The sequence below is a fragment of the Accipiter gentilis genome, chromosome 36, assembly GCF_929443795.1.
Source record: "Accipiter gentilis chromosome 36, bAccGen1.1, whole genome shotgun sequence".
In the NCBI taxonomy this organism is placed as follows: Eukaryota; Metazoa; Chordata; class Aves; order Accipitriformes; family Accipitridae; genus Astur; species Astur gentilis.
In genome coordinates, this window is record NC_064915.1 from 1 (window position 1) to 18,100 (window position 18,100).

The 18,100-nt window shown below is 66.3% G+C and overlaps 3 protein-coding genes across 4 annotated transcripts; all 3 read left to right on the plus strand.

The window, feature by feature from the left end:
- The first annotated feature begins 1,906 nt into the window (after nucleotides 1-1,906).
- Nucleotides 1,907-4,025, plus strand: LRRC4B (leucine rich repeat containing 4B). Its single transcript, XM_049792738.1, has one exon. It carries the CDS (start codon nucleotides 2,005-2,007, stop codon nucleotides 3,997-3,999), a length of 1,995 nt encoding a protein of 664 aa, XP_049648695.1. The 5' UTR covers nucleotides 1,907-2,004; the 3' UTR covers nucleotides 4,000-4,025.
- A 3,400-nt stretch (nucleotides 4,026-7,425) lies between these two features.
- Nucleotides 7,426-14,526, plus strand: ASPDH (aspartate dehydrogenase domain containing). Its single transcript, XM_049792743.1, has 8 exons — nucleotides 7,426-7,456; nucleotides 8,220-8,282; nucleotides 9,602-9,743; nucleotides 10,709-10,793; nucleotides 11,561-11,710; nucleotides 12,858-13,090; nucleotides 13,176-13,327; nucleotides 14,399-14,526. Exons 2-8 carry the CDS (start codon nucleotides 8,222-8,224, stop codon nucleotides 14,434-14,436), a joined length of 861 nt encoding a protein of 286 aa, XP_049648700.1. The 5' UTR covers nucleotides 7,426-7,456; nucleotides 8,220-8,221; the 3' UTR covers nucleotides 14,437-14,526.
- On the plus strand, nucleotides 13,258-17,874 carry JOSD2 (Josephin domain containing 2). Of its 2 annotated transcripts, none has more exons than XM_049792745.1 (5): nucleotides 13,258-13,327; nucleotides 15,962-16,158; nucleotides 16,288-16,413; nucleotides 16,525-16,719; nucleotides 16,801-17,871. In XM_049792745.1, the coding sequence occupies exons 1-5, from the start codon at nucleotides 13,292-13,294 to the stop codon at nucleotides 16,898-16,900; spliced, it is 654 nt and encodes a 217-aa protein (XP_049648702.1). In that variant the 5' UTR covers nucleotides 13,258-13,291; the 3' UTR covers nucleotides 16,901-17,871. The 2 variants fall into 2 exon arrangements, with proteins under 2 accessions (XP_049648702.1, XP_049648701.1); XM_049792744.1 differs by lacking the exon at nucleotides 13,258-13,327 and adding an exon at nucleotides 14,520-14,841 and having other exon boundaries at nucleotides 16,801-17,874.
- Nucleotides 17,875-18,100: the final 226 nt, after the last annotated feature.

Below are 18,100 nucleotides of genomic sequence, written 5' to 3' on the forward strand. Positions count from 1 at the left end.
CTCACACGTGGGGCAGTGCAGGGATGGGGCTGTGCACGCGTGGGTGCTTTGCACGTGGAGGTGCGTGCACGCGTGCGTGTGTCAGGATGGGATGCGCGCGTGTGTGTACGCGGCTGCGAGGAAGCGGGCGTGCGTGGGGATGCGTGTGCAAGCTGGCGTGTGCATCGTTGTGTGCTCGTGTGTACACACACGCGTGCAAGGACGCGGGTGCAGGCCTGGGTGCGTGGGCACGTGGCTGTGAGCGTGTCTGGGTGTGAGCACGAGTGTGCGCGCGCACACGGGTGTGTGCATGGCTATGCGCGCACGTGGGTGTGCAAGGATGTGCACGCGTGTGTGCGAGCAGCTGTGCAGGGATGTGCACGCACACACGTGTGCAAGGGTGCTCTCAGGGCAGTCGAGGGGATCACGAGGAGGGGGGTCGGTGTTTGCAGCCGTGCAAGGTGCAGCACGTGGTGCACGCCGTGCGTTGCACCCGGGTAGTTGTGCACGCTGCGTTGCACACGCCTGGTGCATTGCACGGCCCTCGTGCGCCGCGCCGCGTTGCCCGCGCGCACGCAGGGTGCATCGCTGGGGTGTGCGCGGGGCGTCGCATTGACCGTGCGCGCGCAGCGTGCGTCGCACGGCCCGTGCAAACCACGTTGCATCCACCGTACGCACGCAACGGGAGTCGCGCGGCCCGTGCACGTTGCACGTTTGCACCGAGCTACCTCTGCACGCCGCATCGCGCTGCGGGCGCGCACGCGCGGCGCCTTGCCCGTGCACCGCGCATTTCGCACCCGACTCCCCTTGCACGAGGCCCCGCATCGACCACGCGCGCGTACGATGCATTTTTTGGGGGCCCGGGCCCGGGGCAGTGCTGCCCTTGCACGCTGCGTCGCGTTGCCCTTGCACGCTGCGTTCCTGCGCTCGGCTGCCCCTGCGCCGCGCGTTGCGCTGACGGTGCACGGCGCACCCTGCACCGAGCTGCCCGTTTCCCCGGCGCGGCGCGGCGACCGTGCCCGTGCGCGCCGCGTTGCATTGCTGCTGCAAACGCCCGCTGCATTTTTGCATTTCCTCCGCATTGCTACCGCAAACTCCCGGCGCCGCGTTCTTTGCATTTCCTCTCCTTCGTGCGCGGCACTTGCACGCCGTGCCACGTTGCTGCCGCAAACGCCCGGCGCATTTTTGCATTTCTTCGCCTGCGCACGCTGCACGTGCACGCCACGTGGCATTGCTGCCGCAAACTCCCGGCGCTGCATTTTTGCATTTCCTCGGCGCTGCTGCCGCAAACGCCCGATGCATTTTTGCATTTCCTCGCCCGCGCGCGCTGCCCGTGCATGCCATGCAGCATCGCTGCCGCAAAGTCCCGGCGCTGCATTTTTGCATTTCCTCGGCGCTGCTGCCACAAACGCCCGGTGCTGCATGGCGCATTTTTTGCACTTCCTCGGCGCTGCTGCTGCAAACGCCCGATGCATTTTTCCATTTCCTCGCCTGCATGTGCTGCACGTGCACGCCGCATGGCATCGCCGCCACCAGCTCCCGGCGCGTTTTTGGATTTCCTCGGCATTGCTACCGCAAACTCCCGGCGCGTTTTTTTGCATTTCCTCGGCATTGCTACCGCAAACGCCCGATGCATTTTTGCATTTTGTTGCTCACGCGCGCTGCCCGCGCGTGCCACGCGCCGTCGCTGCCGCCGACTCCCACCGCTGCATTTTCGCATTCCCTCGGCATTGCTACCGCAAACTCCCGGCGCGTGTTTTTGCATTTCCTCGGCGCCGCTGCCGCAAAGGCCCGACGCATTTTCGCATTTCCTCGCCCGCGCGTGCCACGCGCCGTCGCTGCCGCCGGCTCCCACCGCTGCATTTTCGCATTCCCTCGGCATCGCGGCCGCCGACACCCGGCGCTGCATTTTTTGCCGCGGGCAACGCGCCGGCGCCCCGGCCGCCCCGTCGTAACCAACCGCCCACGTCTCCCTTCTCGTTTTGCAGCACCACCCGGGGCCCTGAAGCCGGACGATGCCCCTTGATGACCATGGCGGCGCCGGCGCCCGTTAGGATGCCGCTGCTGCCGCTGCCGCCGCCGGCGTTGCTGCTGTCGCTGCTGTTGCTGTTGGCCCCGGCGGCGCCGGCGGCGGCTCCGACCTCTTGCCCGGCGGCTTGTTCTTGCAGCAACCAAGCGAGTCGGGTGATCTGCACCCGACGGGAACTCTTGGAAGTGCCGGCGAGTATTTCGGTCAACACGCGTTACCTAAACCTGCAGGAGAACCACATCCAGGTGATCCGCACGGACACGTTCAAGCACCTGCGGCACTTGGAGATCCTCCAGCTGAGCCGCAACCTGGTGCGGAAGGTGGAGGTGGGCGCCTTCAACGGCCTCCCCAACCTCAACACCTTGGAGCTCTTCGACAACCGCTTGACCACCGTCCCGACGCAAGCCTTCGAGTACCTCTCCAAGCTCCGCGAGCTCTGGTTGCGCAACAACCCCATCGAGAGCATCCCGTCCTACGCCTTCAACCGCGTCCCTTCCCTCCGGCGCTTGGATTTGGGCGAGCTCAAGCGCCTGGAGTACATCTCGGAGGCCGCCTTCGAAGGTTTGGTCAACTTGCGCTATTTGAACTTGGGGATGTGCAACTTGAAGGAGATCCCCAACTTGACGGCTTTGGTGCGCTTGGAAGAACTGGAGCTTTCGGGGAATCGCTTGGGGCGCGTCCGGCCCGGTTCCTTCCAAGGTTTGGGGAGCCTGAGGAAATTGTGGCTGATGCACGCCCGGGTGGCGGCGGTGGAGCGTAACGCCTTCGACGACCTGAAGGCGTTGGAAGAGTTGAATTTGGCCCACAACGAGCTGGCCTCGCTCCCCCACGACCTCTTCGCCCCCCTGCACCGCCTGGAGCGGGTCCACCTCCACCACAACCCTTGGCGTTGCGATTGCGACGTCCTCTGGTTGAGTTGGTGGTTGAGGGAGACGGTGCCCAGCAACACCAGCTGCTGCGCCCGCTGCCACGCGCCGCCGGCGTTACGCGGCCGTTACCTGGGCGAGCTGGAGCCGGGACATTTCACCTGCTACGCCCCCGTCATCGTCGAACCCCCCGCCGACCTCAACGTCACCGAAGGGATGGCGGCCGAACTCAAGTGCCGGACGGGGACGGCCATGACGTCGGTCAACTGGTTGACGCCCAACGGGACGTTGATGACCCACGGTTCGTACCGCGTCAGGATCTCCGTCCTCCACGACGGCACGCTCAACTTCACCAACGTCACCGTGCAGGACACGGGGCAGTACACCTGTATGGTCACCAACGCCGCCGGCAACACCACCGCCTCCGCCACGCTCAACGTCTCGGCCGCCGATGCCGCCGCCGCCGCCGCCGCCGCCGCCGCCGCCGCCGCCACCGGCTACACCTACTTCACCACCGTCACGGTGGAAACCACCGACGCCGGCGGCGAAGAACCCGCCCCCCAAACCGCCCCGGCGCCCACCGCCGGCTGGGAAACCGCCGCCGGCGGTTCGACGGCGGCGCCGGCCACCCGCGCCACCGGCAAACCTTTCACCGTCCCCATCACGGCGGCGGCGGCCGGGGCGGGCGGTGGCTTGCAAGACCTGGACGACGTCTTGAAGACCACCAAGATCATCATCGGTTGCTTCGTGGCCATCACCTTCATGGCGGCCGTCATGTTGGTGGCCTTCTACAAGCTCCGCAAACAACACCAACGCCACAAGCACCGCGGCGGACCCGCCCGCGCCGTCGAAATCGTCAACGTGGAGGACGAATTGACCGGCGCCGCCGGTACCGCCGGGACCGGTACCGTTCCCAATCCCGCTACCGGGGGAAACGGGGACAATCGTTTGGCTTTGCCGGCGTTGGAACGCGACCACCTCGACCGTTACGCCGCCTTCGCCGCCCATTACGGCAACAGCGGGGCGGCGTTGGGTTGCGGCAAGAACCCGTTGCTCAATTCGGTGCACGAACCCCTGCTCTTCAAGAGCCCCTCCAAGGAGAACGTGCAGGAGACCCAAATCTGAACGCCCCTCCCCCCACCCCCACCCATCCCCCCACCCCCCCACCCATCCCCCCACCCATCCCCCCACCTCCCCCCCCACCGTCACCGGGGATGGGTGGAAGGGTGGGGAGGGGGATTTTTTTTTTCAGGGGCGAGGGACTCGTGCGACGCACCGGGGGGGGGGGTCGTGCGACGCACCGGGGGGGGTCGTGCGACGGGGGGGGCCGCGGGCGATGCCCGGTTTTGTGCGGCGACGGAGGACTCGTGCGACGGAGGACACGTGCGACGGAGGACACGTGCGGCGCACCGGGATGTTGGGAAAATGGGAGGGGTTGTCGTGCAACGAGGGACTTGTGCTACGCACGGGGGCGTGCGATGCACCGACGGGGGGGGGGTGTTGTGCAAGGAGGGGCGCGGGCGACGCACGGACACCGGTGGGAGGGCGTGCGAGGAGGGAGGTGGGCGATGCGCCGGGGGCGTGCGACGCACGGGGGTGTGCGATGAAGGACTTGGGCGATGCACGGGGGCGTGCGACGCAGCGGGGGGCGTGCGACGAGGGGCGGGGGCGATGCACGGCCTCGTGCGATGCACCGGGGTCGTGCGATTCACGGCGTTGTGCAGTGAGGGGACTCGTGCGATGCACGGGGTTGCGCGATGCACGGTAGTTTGCAGCGAGGGATTTGTTTTGCGATGAAGGACTGGCGCGACGCACGGTGTTTCGCAAAAAAGGACTCGTGCAACGCGCAGTGTTGTGCAGCGAGGGAGTTGTGCGATGCACGGGGCCGTGCGATGCACGGCCTTGTGCGGTGAAGGACTTGTGCGACGAGGGACTTTTGCGGCGCACGGAGTTGGGCGGTGAGGGACTTGTGCGATGCACGGGGTTGTGCCACGCGCGTTATTGTGCGGTGCACGCCCTTGCGCACTGGACGACTTGTGCAACGCACGGCCTTCTGCAGTCGTGCGCTTGTGCGATGCCTGGCCTTGTGCAACGCACAACCTCACGCGCTGCCATCCCCCCCGCCCCGTGCAAAGCACAGCCCTGGCCAGCGCAGCTCCTCGTGCGACGCCTGGTGCAACGGTGGCCTCGTGCAACGCACAGCTTTGCGCGACGGCAGCCTCGGGCGACGCTCGGCCCTCGTGCGACGCCCGGCCTTGTGCGACAACGTGGCCCTTGTGCGACACGTGGCCCTTGTGCCCCCTTCACGAGCGTCCTGGCGGAGGACGTGCAAGAGACACGGACGCGAGGGGCCGGGCAACGGCGGCCTCGTGCAACGTGGGGCCTCGTGCAACACGGGCCCTCGTGCAACACGGATCCTCGTGCAACACGGGCCCTTCCGCAACACGGATCCTCGTGCAACGTGGCTCCTCGTGCGATGGCAGCGGGCTCGTGCAACACGGGCCCTCCCTCGTGCAACGCGGGGCCTCGTGCCACGCGGGTCCTCGTGCGACGCGCCCCCTCGTGCAACGCGGCCGCTCACCCGCACCCCCTCTCCCCGAGGAGGACGTGCGACTCGCACGGACACGACGGCCTCGTGCGACGCATTTCGGCGCCCCCCCCCCCCAATAAAAAAGCTCCCCCCTCCCCCCCCCCCGCGCTCTCGCTTGCTTGCGGCCCCCCCCGCCGCCCCTCCCCCCCCAGCCCCTCCCCCCCCCGGGTTTTGGGGGGCCCCGGGTGGGGCCGGGGGGGCCCCGGGGGCTTTTCTAGGCCCGTGGGGGGATTTTTTAATTCGCCGCGGCCGACACTTTCCTATTTTAATAAAAATCCATCACGGTGTTTCCAACCGCCGCCGGCGCCTCTCTGCTGCGGGGGGTGGCGTGTGCGTGGCGTGTGCGTGGCGTGGGCTTGGCGTGTCTGTGGGGTGGGTTTGGTGTGGGCTTGGCGTGGGCTTGGTGTGTCCTTGGTATGTGCTTGGCGTGTGCGTGGCATGTGCGAGGCGTGGGCTTGGCGTGGGCTTGGTATGTGCTTGGTGTGTCCTTGGCGTGCGCTTGGCGTGGGTTTGGCGTGGGCTTGGCGTGTGCTTGGCGTGTGCTTGGTATGTGCATGGCATGGGCTTGGCGTGGGTTTGTGTGGGCTTGGTATGTGCTTGGTGTGGGTTTGACGTGGGTTTGGCGTGGGCTTGGTTGGGTTTGGGGTTGGCTTGGCGTGCGCTTGGTATGTGCTTGGTGTGGGTTTGACGTGTGCGTGGCGTGGGCTTGGCATGGCTTTGGTGTGGGCTTGGCGTGTCTGTGGGGTGGGCTTGGCGTGTGCTTGGCGTGGGTTTGGTGTGTGTGTGGTGTGTGCTTCGTGTGGGTTTGGGGTGTGCGTGGCATGTGTTTGGCGTGGCCTTGGTATGTGCTTGGTGTGTGTTTGGTGTGTGCTTGGCGTGGGCTTGGCATGTGGGTGGCATGACTTTGGTGTGTGCTTGGCGTGTGCTTGGCGTGAGTTTGGTGTGTGCGTGGCATGTGTTTGGCGTGGGCTTGGTATGTGCTTGGCATGTGCTTGGTGTGGGTTTGGGGTGGGCTTGCCCTGGGTTTGGCATGTGCGTGGCATGTGTTTGGGGTGGGCTTGGTATGTTCTTGGCGTGGGTTTGGAGTGGGCTTGACGTGAGTTTGGCGTGGGCTTGGCGTGTGCATGGCGTGTGCTTGGCGTGGGCTTGGCGTGGGCTTTGTATGTGCTTGGTGTGGGCTTGGCATGTGCGTGGCGTGTGTTTGGAGTAGGCTTGGCATGTGCTTCGTATGTTCTTGGCGTGTGCGTGGCGTGGGTTTGGCGTGTGCTTAGTGTGGGTTTGGCGTGTGCGTGGCGTGGGTTTGGCGTGGCCTTGGCCTTGCCGCCGCACGCGGCGTGTGCGTGGCGTGTCCTTGGCGTGTGCGCGTGGGGTGGGGGGTGGTTTGGGGGTTTTTTTTTTGGGGGGGGGGGGTGCTGCCCACGCTAAGGACACGCCACGGTCATGAGTGGACCCTTTGGGGGGGGGGGCGGTGTCCCACCGTTGCCATGGCAACCAGGGGTTTCCCCCCTCCCACCCCCCCATTGCGATGATGCCCCCCCCCCCCCCGGGCTGCGGATGCCGGTTGCCATGGCAACGGGCCGGTTGCCGCGGTAACGCTGCGCGGGAAAAGGGAAGGGAGGAAGGTGGGCGGGGCACTGCGGCGGTTGCCACGGCGACGCTGCCAAAAGGGGAGGGGCGGGGAGGGAAGGACACGCCTCCTTTTCCCCGCGTTGCCGCGGCAACGGCGCTGAGGAGCGGTCGCTATGGTAACGGTGGGAGGGGGCGGTGCTGAGGAGCGGTCGCTATGGTAACGGTGGGAGGGGGCGGCGCTGAGGAGCGGTCGCTATGGTAACGGTGGGAGGGGGCGGAGCTCAGGCGGCCGCTGGCCCCGCCCCCCCCCCCCGGGAGGCAGGAGTCCGGGTTGAGCATTAACTGCGGGGGGGGGGGGGGGGGGGGGGGCGGATTTTGGGGAGGGTCAAAGGTCGAATCGTGGCGGAGCGCTGGGACGTGGGGGTAGGTGGGGGGTTGGGGGGGGGTTATAGGCCAGAGGGGGGCAATTAGGGGGGTAATTAGGGGGTAGGGGGGCAGTTAGGGGGGTATTTAGGGGGCAGAGGTCAATTAGGAGGGTAATTAGGGGGTAATTACAGGGGTTGTTGGGGGTGGGGGGCAGTTGGGGGTCTGGGGGGTAGTTATAGGCCAGAGGGGGGCAATTAGGGGGGTAATTAGGGGGTAGGGGGGCAGTTAGGGGGGATTTAGGGAGCGGGGAGGCAATTAGTGGGGTAATTAGTGGGCAGGGGAGCAATTATGGGGGTAATTAGGGGGCAGGGGGGGCGGTTGGGGGTCTGGGGGGGGTAGTTATGGTCCAGAGGGGAGCAATTAGGGGGTAATTAGGGGGTAGGGAGGCAGTTAGGGGGGTAGTTAGGGGGCAGGGGAGCAATTAGTGGGGTAATTAGAGGGCAGGGGAGCAATTAGGGGGGTAGTTAGGGGATGGGGGGCAGTTGGGGGTCTGGGGGTAGTTATACGCCAGAGGGGGGCAATTAGGGTGTAATTAGGGAGCAGGGGGGCAGTTAGGGGGGTAATTAGGGGGCAGGGGGGGCGGTCGGGGGTCTGGAGGGGTAGTTATAGGCCAGAGGGGGGCAATTAGGGGGGTAATTAGTGGGCAGGGGGGCAATTGGGGGAGAATTAGGGGGCAGAGGGGGCAGTTATGGGGCCAGGGGGGCAGCCCTTAGTGCCCCCCTGACCCCTTTGACCCCTGACCCCTTGACCGCCCCCCAAGCCATGGCGCAGGCAGAAGCCCCCCGCTGTCGCCGTGTGGGGATCCTGGGCTACGGCCAGTTGGGTACTGGGGGCACTGGGAGGGACTGGGAGGGGTAACTGGGAGGGTATTGAGGGGTTGGGGGGGGTTGGGGGCGATTGAGGGGGTAACTGGGGGGGGGCAATGGGGGGCAGGAGGGTAATTAGGGGGGCAATGGGGGTAACTGGGGGCAATTGGGGGGTAATTGGGGCAATTGGAGGGGTCGGTGGGGGCAATTTGGGGTAATTGGGAGTAATTGGGGCAATTGGAGGGTAATTGGGGGCAATTAAGGGGGCAATTAGGGTAATGGGAGGGGTAAGGGGGGCTGTGGGGGGTAATTAGGGTAATTGGTGGGGTAAGTGGGGTAACTGGGGAGGTGGGGGGGCTATGGGGCAATTGAGGGGGTAATTGGGGGCAATGGGGTAATTAGGAGGTAATTAGGGGTTCATTAGGGGACTAAGGGGGTGAATGGGGCAATTGGGGGGTAATTGGGGAGCTATGGGGGCAACTGGGGGCAAATTGGGGGGTAACTGGGGGGGTAATTGGGGAGCTATGGGGGCAATTGGGGGCAAATTGGGGGGTAACTGGGGGGGCAATTGGGGAGCTATGGGGGCAATTGGGGGGCAATTGGGAGCTATGGGGGCAACTGGGGCCAACTGGGGGGTAATTGGGGAGCTATGGGGGCAATTGGGGGCAAATTGGGAGGCAACTGGGGGGTAATTGGGGAGCTATGGGGGTAATTGGGGGCAAATTGGGGGGCAACTGGGGGGGTAATTGGGGAGCTATGGGGGCAATTGGGGAGCTATGGGGGCAACTGGGGGCAATTGGGAGGGTAATTGGGGAACTATGGGGGTAACTGGGGCAATTGGGGGCAATTGGGGAGCTATGGGGGCAACTGCGAGCTATGGGGGTAACTGGGGCAATTGGGGGCAACTGGGGGGACAATTGGGAGCTATGGGGGCAACTGGGGGCAATTGGGAGTGTAATTGGGGAGCTATGGGGGTAACTGGGGCAATTGGGGGCAACTGGGGGGTAATTAGGAAGCTATGGGGGCAATTGGGAGCTATGGGGGCAACTGGGGGTAATTGGGGAGCTATGGGGGCAATTGGGGGGCAATTGGGGAGCTATGGGGTAATTGGGGAGCTATGGGGGCAACTGGGGGCTACGGGGGCAACTGGGTGGATCCTGGGGGTTAACTGGGGACAATGGGGGGGGGGAACTGGGGGTTATGGGGATGGGGGGGTGTGACACGGCGCTGTGTCATTTTGTCCCCCCACCCCCCCCCGGGGCAGTTCCTGGGGACAGGGGGGATGACAGGGCAATTTTTGGGGACGGGGGGGTGACAGCAGTGTCCCCCCCCCCAGGGCAGTTCCTGGCGGGGCAGTTGCTGTCGCGGGGCCCCCCCCTGGGCCTGGCTCTGGCCTTCGTTTGGGCACGGAACGGGGGGCGGCTGGAGGGGCTGCCCCCCCCCCTGCGCCTGCCGGACCTGCGCCTGCTCCCCCAGACGTGAGTGACACCCCCCAGGACCCCAGTGTCACCCCCAGGGTCCCCTGGAGCACTGTGGTGTACCCCCCCCCACCCCACTGTCACCCCAGTGTCACCCTTGGGACCCCCATGTCACCCTCAGCATCACCCCCCAGGACCCCAGTGTCACCCCCCAGGACCCCAATGTCACCCCCCCATCACCCCCAGGACCCCCCTGTCACCCCCAGGATCCCCAGTGTCCCCCCCAGGATCTCCTGCCACCCCCATGTCACCCCTGGGATCCCCAGTGTCACCCCCCAGGGATCCCCAGTGTCACCCCCAGGATCCCCAGGACCCCAGTGTCACCCCCCCATCACCCCCAGTATCCCCAGTGTCCCCCCCAGGACCTCCTGCCACCCCATGTCACCCCCCAGGACCCCAATGTCACCCCCAGGGTCCCCCGGAGCACTGTGGCGTACCCCCCCCCCCCCGCTGTCACCCCAGTGTCACCCTTGGGACCCCCATGTCACCCTCAGCATCACCCCCCAGGACCCCAGTGTCACCCCCCAGGACCCCAGTGTCACCCCCCCATCACCCCTCAGGACCCCAATGTCACCCCCCCCATCACCCCAGAACTCCAGTGTCCCCCCAGAATCCCCAGTGTCACCCCCCTGTCACCCCCATTCCCCCTCTCCGTGCCACCCTGCCACCCCCTGTCACCTCCCCAGATCTCCATGTCCCCAGTGTCCCCTGATGTCCCAGTGCCACCCAGTACGCCAGGGTCCCCCCACACCCAGTGCCACCCCAGTACGCCAGGGTCCCCAGTGTCCCCTGATGTCCCAGTGCCACCCAGTACGCCAGGGTCCCCAGTGTCCCCCCACGTCCCAGTGCCACCCAGTACGCCAGGGTCCCCCCACACCCAGTGCCACCCCGTGTCCCCCGCACGTCCCAGTGCCACCCAGTACCCCAGTGTCCCCCCACGTCCTGATGCCACCCCGTGTCCCCAGCGAGGTGGACCTGGTGGTGGAGGTGGCACATCCCTGCGTGGCCCGGGAGCACGGCGAGCAGATCCTGGCCCACGCTGACTTCATGGTGGGGACAACGGGGACAGGGGGGACGTGGGGAGGTCGGGGACAGTGACGATGGGGCGGTGGGGACAATGGAGATGGTGGGGACAGCAGGGATGGGGTGGTGGGGACACTGGGGACAGGATGGTGGGGACGTTGGGGACAGCGGGGAGGTTGAGGACGATGGGGATGGGGTTTTGGGGACAATAAGGAGGTTGGGGACAGTGACGATGGGACGGCGGGGACGTGGGGGTGTTGGGATCAACGGGGATGGTTGGGGACATTGGGGACGACAAGGACATTGGGACGTGGGGAGGTTGGGGACAGCAGGGAGGGGGTGGTGGGGACGTGGGGGACACTGGGGACAACTGGAAGGTTGGAGACAGGATGGCAGGGACGTGGAGACAGCGGGGAGGTTGACGACGATGGCGATGGGGTTTTGGGGACAATAAGGAGGTTGGGGACAGTGACGATGGGACGGTGGGGACGTGGGGGTGTTGGGGACGTCGGGGATGACGAGGACAGTGGGATGTGGGGAGGTTGGGGACAGCAGGGACAGGGTGGTGGGGACATGGGGACATCGGGAGGTTGGGGACTGGGGATATTGGGGACAGTGATGACGGGGTGTTGGGGACACGGGGAGGTTGGGGACAGGGGGAATGGGGTATTGGGGACACGGGGAGGTTGGGGCCATCGGGGCTGTGGGGACACGGGGACGTCAGGATCCACGGAAGCAGTAAGGACGGAGGGGACCGCGGCGGGGGACGCGGTGGCCTGAGCCGCTGTCCCCAGCTGGGGTCCCCCACGGCGCTGGCCGACCCCGAGACGGAGCGGCGGCTGCGGGGGGCGGCGGAGCGGGGGGGACACACGCTCTACGTCCCCCGCGGCGCCCTGTGGGGCTGCGAGGACATTCGGCGCATGGACGAGGCCGGCACGCTGGCCGTGAGTCACCCGGGGCGGACACCGGGATGGGGGGCTTGGGGACATCGTGGGGCTTGGGGACATCGTGGGGCTTGGGATGCCGTGGGGTTGGGGACACCAGAAGGTTGGGGACACTGAGGAGGTGGGACATTGTGGGGTCGGGGACATCGTGGGGCTTGGGGTGTCTTGGGGTTGGGGACACCAGAAGGTTGGGGACATTGAGGAGGTGGGACAGGGGGTAGGGGACATTGTGGGGTTGGGGACACTGGGGAGTTGGGGACACCGTGGAGCTTGGGGACATCACGGGTCTTGGGATGCTGTGGGGTTGGGGACACCAGAAGGTTGGGGACACTGAGGAGGCGGGACACCAGGGGTTGGGGACATTGTGGGGTTGGGGACATCATGGGTCTTGGGATGCTGTTGGGTTGGGGACACTGTAGGGTTGGGGACACTGTGGAGCTTGGGGTGCCATGGGGTTGGGGACACCAGAGGGTTGGGGACACCAATGGGTGGGACGCTGGGGGGGGGTTGGGGACACTGTGGGGCTTGGGGTGTTGTGGGGTTGGGGACATTGTGGGGTTGGGGACACTGAGGAGGGGGGACACTGTGGAGTTGGGGACACTGTGGAGTTTGGGGACATCGTGGGTCTTGGGATGCCGTGGGGTTGGGGACACCAGAGAGTTGGGGACACCATGGGGTTGGGGACACCAAGGGGTGGGACACCATGGGGTTGGGGACACCAGAGGGTTAGGGACACCAAGGGGTGGGACACACCAGAGGGTTAGGGACACCAAGGGGTGGGACACCATGGGGTTGGGGACACCAAGGGGTGGGACACCATGGGGTTGGGGACACCAGAGGGTTAGGGACACCAAGGGGTGAGACAGTGTCTGGATTGGGGACCACATCCAGGTTTGGGGGGGGGTGGGCAGGGAGCCCACATCTGATTTTGGGGACAGCGTCCAAGGTTGGGGACAGTAGCCGGGCTTGGTGACCACATCTGGATCTGGGGACACCACCTGGGGTTGGGGACCACATCTGGATTTGGGGACACCACCTGGGTTCGGGGACAGCATCCGACGCTGGGAACCACACCGGCATTTTGGGGGAGAGCCCCGGGGGGGTGTGGTATCGGCGATGACGTGCGCGCGTGTGTCCCCAACCCCAGGCGCTGAAGGTGACGATGACGAAGGCCCCGCAGAGCTTCCGCCTGGAAGGGCGGCTGCGGGAGCGGCTGGCGGCGGCGGTGGCAGAGGGGACGCGCTCGGTCCTTTACGAGGGTCCCCTGCGTCCCCTCTGTCCCCTCGCCCCCAACAACGTCAACACCATGGCGGCCGCCGCCGTGGCCGCCCCCCGACTCGGTTTCGACGGCGTCCGCGCCTGCTTGGTGGCCGACCCCAGGTGGGTGACGAGCCACCGTCAACCCCCTCCACCGCCCCGGTGTCACCACCCCACACCTCGACCCCCTTCCCGCGTGTCCCCGCAGCGTTCCCGACTGGCACGTCGTGGAAGTGGAGGTGACGAGCGTGGGGGACGAGGGACGGGCGCTGCGCGTCACCAGCACCCGTCGCAATCCGGCCGCGCCGGGGGCCGTCACCGGCAATGCCACCCGCGACGCTTTTTGGAGCAGCCTGCTGGGTGGGTGCCCGCGGTCACCCTGTGTGTGTTCCCCCCCCACGGTCACCTTGTCACCCCCCACGGTCACCCCTGTCCCTGGGTGTCGTCCCCCCCCCCACGTCCCCTCCTGTCCCCTGTATCTGCATCTCCCCACACCCCCATGTCATGTCCCCTAATGTCCTCTGTGTCCCCCCTAATGTCCCCATGTCCTCCATACTCACCCCCCCAGTCCCTGTACCCCCCCATGTCCTCATGTCCCTCCATACCCCCAGTGCCCCCCCCATGTCCCCAGAGCCCCCCATGTTCCCAGTGCCATGTCATGTCCCCTGTCCTCTGTCCCCTGTCCCCCCATGTCCTGTCCCATTTCCCCAGTGCCCCCCATGTCCCCAGTGCCCCCCCTGTCCCCTGTCCTGTGTCCCCCCATGTCCCCAGTGCCCCCCCGTGTCCCCTGTCCCCCATCCCCAGTGTCCATGTCCTGTCCCACGTCCCATGTCCCCCCATGTCCCCAGTGCCCCCCATGTCCTCTGTCTCATGTCCCCAGTGCCATGGCTCCTGTCCCCCATCCTGTGTCCCCCCATATCCTCTGTCCCCACATGTCCCCACATGTCCCCCATCCTGTGACCCCCATGTCCCCTGCCCCCCATGTCCCCAGTGTCATGTCCCCCGTGCCCCCCCATGTCCCAATCCTGTCCCCCCATGTCCCCAGTGCCCCCCCAATGTCCCCTGCCCCCCATGTCCCCCATCCCACGTCCCCCCATGTCCCCAGTGCCACATCCCCTGGCCCCCCATGTCCCAATCCCATCCCCCCATGTCCCCAGTGCCCCCATATCCCCTGCCCTGTCCCCCCCATGTCCCCTGCCCTGTGTCCCCCCCAATGTCCCCAGTGCCCCCCATGTCCCCCATCCCCTGTCCCCTGCCCTGTGCCCCCCCCGTCCCCAGTGCCCCCCATGTCCCCTGTCCCCCCATGTCCCCTGCCCTGTGTCACCCCCATGTCCCCAGTGCCCCCCATGTCCCCTGCCCCCCCCCCAACGTCCCCTTCGATCCCCCCACTCACTCCACGTCTCCCCCCCTCCCCCCCCCCCCCAAACAAAGCCTGCCCCGGACACGGCGGATGCGTCCAGCGCTGCTGAAACCACCGAACCGGGGGACAGACAGACCGAGGGACAGACAGACGGGGGGGGGGGTGGGGTGGGGGGAACAAACCCAGTGACATTAAAAGCGGCGACACCGGCAGCGGCTGCGCCTCATCATGGCGGCCTGTGGTGGGGTCGCAAAGCACGCCGGGAAGAAGGTCGGGCCGCTTCCTCCTAGCGGCAGCGCGGCGGGTGCAAAGCACGCCGGGAAAGAGGTCTGCACCCACCGCTTGCCCGGAGGCGCTATTGGGGGGAATGGGTGATGTGCAAAGCACGCCGGGAAGAAGGTCAGCGGCGGGCCACGCACACTTCCGCCGCGGTGCACGCCGGGACTTGTAGTTCCGGCTGTTGCCGTTGTGGGGGGGGGAATGAGGCCGCCGCCGGCCCCGGAGGAACCTTGGGGTGAGCTGGGCCGGGTCCGGGGGGGTTATCCCGGTGGGGGGGGTCCTGGGGGAGCCGGAGGGGAACGGGTAGCGCCGGGGAAGGCCTGGAAGGCCCGCGGGGCCTTGAGGGGTGGCGGTGGAGCGGCCTGAGTGGGGGGGGGGGGGCCCGGAGTGTGTGTGGGGGGGTTCTGCAGGAGTCTGGGGGGGTTTTGGGACCCTGGAGGGTGTTTTGGGGGGGGCAGAGGGTCTGAAGGGGGCCTGGGAGTGTCATAGGGGTGCGCCGGTGGGGGGGTGGAGGGTTTGGGGGGGGTCTGAGGGTGTGGGGGGGGCTAAGGAGAGAGTCTGGGGTGCTGGGGGGGGGGAAGGGGGAGGTAGGGGGTTGCGGGGGGGGGGGGCTGTCTGGAGGTTTTGGGGGTGAGCAGAGGGCTGGGGGGCTCTGGGGCTGTTTGCCAGAGCCTGGAGGGGTTTTTTTTTGGGGGGGGGGGGTCTGGGGTCTGTGGAGGGTTGAGGGGGTATAGGCGGGGTCCTGGAGCTGCTGGGGGGGGGGGGGCAGGGAGTTTGGGTGGTTGTTTTGGGGGGGTTGGGAGTGCCCGGGGGGTCTGGAGATGTCTTTGGGGGGGGTTGGGGGGTAGGGTGAGCACCTGGGGGGGCTCTAGTAGGCTGTTTGGGGGTGCCTGGGGGGGGACTGGATGGATGGGGGGGGATGCTGGAGGGTATTTCAGGGGTTCGTGGGGGGGGGGTGTCTGGGGGTTTTGGGGAGCCCGGGGGTTTGGGGGGGGTCTAGGGAGGTGTGAGGGGGTTCTGGAGGGTCTTTTGGGGGGGGCTGATGGATGCAGGGAGGGGGACCTGGGAGGTCTGTGGGTGTGTGGGGGGGTGGTGTGTGTGTCTTTGGGGGGGGGTCCAGGAGGGTGGCTGGAAGAGCTGGGAGGCACTTGGGGAGATGTGCGGGGAATTTGGGGGGGCCTGGGGGAAGCAGGGGGGGGGGTCTCAGGAAGGTATTGGGGGGGCCTGAGGGGTACAGGAGAGTGCCTGAAAGATTTGGGGGTGCCACCGATTGCTCCCCCCCCAAACTCCCCACAGGGAACTTTGGAGCTGACACCACCCTCCCCTCCCATCCAAAATTCCGCCCCCCCCCCCAGGCGCAGCCAGGTCCCCCTCAAACCCGAGGGTCATGTCGGGGTCCCCCCTCCCCTCGTCGTCCTCGGCGGGGGGGGCGGCGGGGGGGGGGGCTTTACCACGAGCGGCAGCGCCTGGAGCTCTGCGCCCTCCACGCTCTCAACAACGTCCTGCAGCGACCCTGCTTCACCCAGGAAGCCGCCGACGAGATCTGCAAGAGGTGCGCGACATCCCGGTTTCCCCCCCCCCCAATTTTCCCTTATTTCGGTTCTTTCGCTTATTTTATTGTTGTTCGTTTTTTTGGGGTTTTTTTTTTTTTTTTTTTTTGGAATTCTGCCCCGTGAAACAGGTTGGCCCCCGACGCCCGCCTCAACCCGCACCGCAGCTTTTTGGGCACTGGTAATTATGACGTCAACGTCATCATGGCAGCGTTGCAAAGCCTGGAGCTGGCGGCCATTTGGTGGGACAAACGCCGGTGCGGCCCCCATCCCAAACCCCCCCACCCCCCAGCCATTTTTCCACCCTCCAGCCTCCTCCTCACCCTTTATTTTTAATTTATCCACCCCTCCTCGCCCTTCTCCGGCAGGTCGCTGGAGCGGTTGGCGCTGGGACAGATCCTGGGTTTCATCCTCAACGTCCCCTCTCATGTCTCGCTGGGTTTCGTGGCGTTGCCGTTCCGCCGTAAGCACTGGTTGGCCGTACGGCAGCTCCGCGGCACCTACTACAACCTCGACTCCAAACTCCGGGCGCCCGTCGCCATCGGCGGCGAGGCCGAGCTCAGGTAAGGTGACGCCGGTAGCGGGGGCAAAATGCAGCCATAGGGACGGTGGGGGGTCACCTCCTTTTCCTCGCCTTCCCACAGGGCTTTCCTGCGGGATTTCCTCTCCCAAGGGCTCTGCGAGGTTTTCCTCGTTGTGCCGCGTGCCGTGGAGGAGGCTGGCGCTTGGCTGAGCCCCGAGTGACTCGTTACGCGTGCCGACGGCTGACACCGCCCTCCCTCTGCTTTGGGGTGAAACCACGACGCTTTGGGTCTTTATCCAGGCACCGCTCATCCGTGGCAGTGATGGGTTGTTAGAACACGAACACGGTTTCGGGGATCCGTGGGGACCCTGGAGCACGCGCCCGCTGTCACCGTGCCGCTGCGGCGCTTCAATTTCCCGATTTCGCCCCGATTTCGCGTGCCGGTTTTGCTTCCCTCCGTCACCGGGTGTGCGGCGGGGGTGCGGGTGTTGTAGAGCGGTGACGGTGGTGGTGGGACGGGGGGGGGAAGGGGCGCGTCGCACGCCGCTTGCGTGCGTCGCATGCCACTTGTGCGTGTCGTACGCCGCTTGCGTGTGCCGCACGCTCGGTGAACGGGTGTCACGCTGCTGGTGCCAGTTGTACGCGTCCCACCCGTCCCCGCCGCTTGCGCGTGGCCGGCGTCCCGTGTCACGTGCCGCTCGCGCGCGTCGTGCACCGGTCACGCCACTTGTGCATGCCACCCTCCCGCCGTCCCTGTCAACGCGTGGCACGCGCCGTCACGCCTCTCAACACGCCGGTTGTTGCGTGTCACCCGACGCTTGCACGCCTTTCCCGGCTCTTGCGGGATCGTGTCTCCGGCGCCGTGGCCGCATCCGGAGCAGGGTTATTCCCAGCCCTTCCTGGTGCTGGATTTCAGTCCGCGGTGTTGCGGTGTCACGTCCCACGGCTCGATGGCACTTGGCGTGACCTCAGGGGTGGCACCCGAATGGGCTTAATTACCCACAAAAAAGTGATTAAAACTGCCAGTTTACAGCTTTGTGTCTCCGCCGCAGTTCTTGGGCTCGTCCCGCTCCTCGGGTACGCATCCCTCCCGGGCTCAGCGCGGGAATCTGGGGCTGAACAATCCCCAAAATCCCCAAACCTGTCCCCAATTCACCAACCCGACCCTCGCAGCCCAGCTCGGCCGGGACTCCCCGCCTGCAAGGAGCAATAAAAAGCCTGAAACTTCAATGGAGGAGGAGGGTCTGTCTCCAGTGATGAAACGGGGGGGGGGGATTTATGCGGCTCGAGGGGGTCTGCGCGGTGCTGCGGCCCCGGGAGGACGACGGGGGGGCTCTCCCGCTTCCCCCGCTCCGCTGGGGCGGCTCCAAAGCGCGCGGGCTGATTGGTTCCTTCCCTAAACGCGGGCGACCAATGGCTGC

Excerpts from the sequence above, each read along its gene's own strand:
- ASPDH (XM_049792743.1), top strand. The coding sequence starts at position 8,222 with ATGGCGCAGGCAGAAGCCCCCCGCTGTCGCCGTGTGGGGATCCTGGGC. Across the intron at positions 9,744-10,708 it reads CTGCGCCTGCTCCCCCAGAC|CGAGGTGGACCTGGTGGTGG; the intron begins GTGAGTGACACC and ends CCGTGTCCCCAG. Across the intron at positions 11,711-12,857 it reads ACGAGGCCGGCACGCTGGCC|GCGCTGAAGGTGACGATGAC; the intron begins GTGAGTCACCCG and ends CCCCAACCCCAG.
- JOSD2 (XM_049792744.1), top strand. The coding sequence starts at position 14,702 with ATGTGCAAAGCACGCCGGGAAGAAGGTCAGCGGCGGGCCACGCACACT. Across the intron at positions 14,842-15,961 it reads GGCCCCGGAGGAACCTTGGG|GCGCAGCCAGGTCCCCCTCA; the intron begins GTGAGCTGGGCC and ends CCCCCCCCCCAG. Across the intron at positions 16,414-16,524 it reads ATTTGGTGGGACAAACGCCG|GTCGCTGGAGCGGTTGGCGC; the intron begins GTGCGGCCCCCA and ends CTTCTCCGGCAG.
- LRRC4B (XM_049792738.1), top strand. The coding sequence starts at position 2,005 with ATGACCATGGCGGCGCCGGCGCCCGTTAGGATGCCGCTGCTGCCGCTG.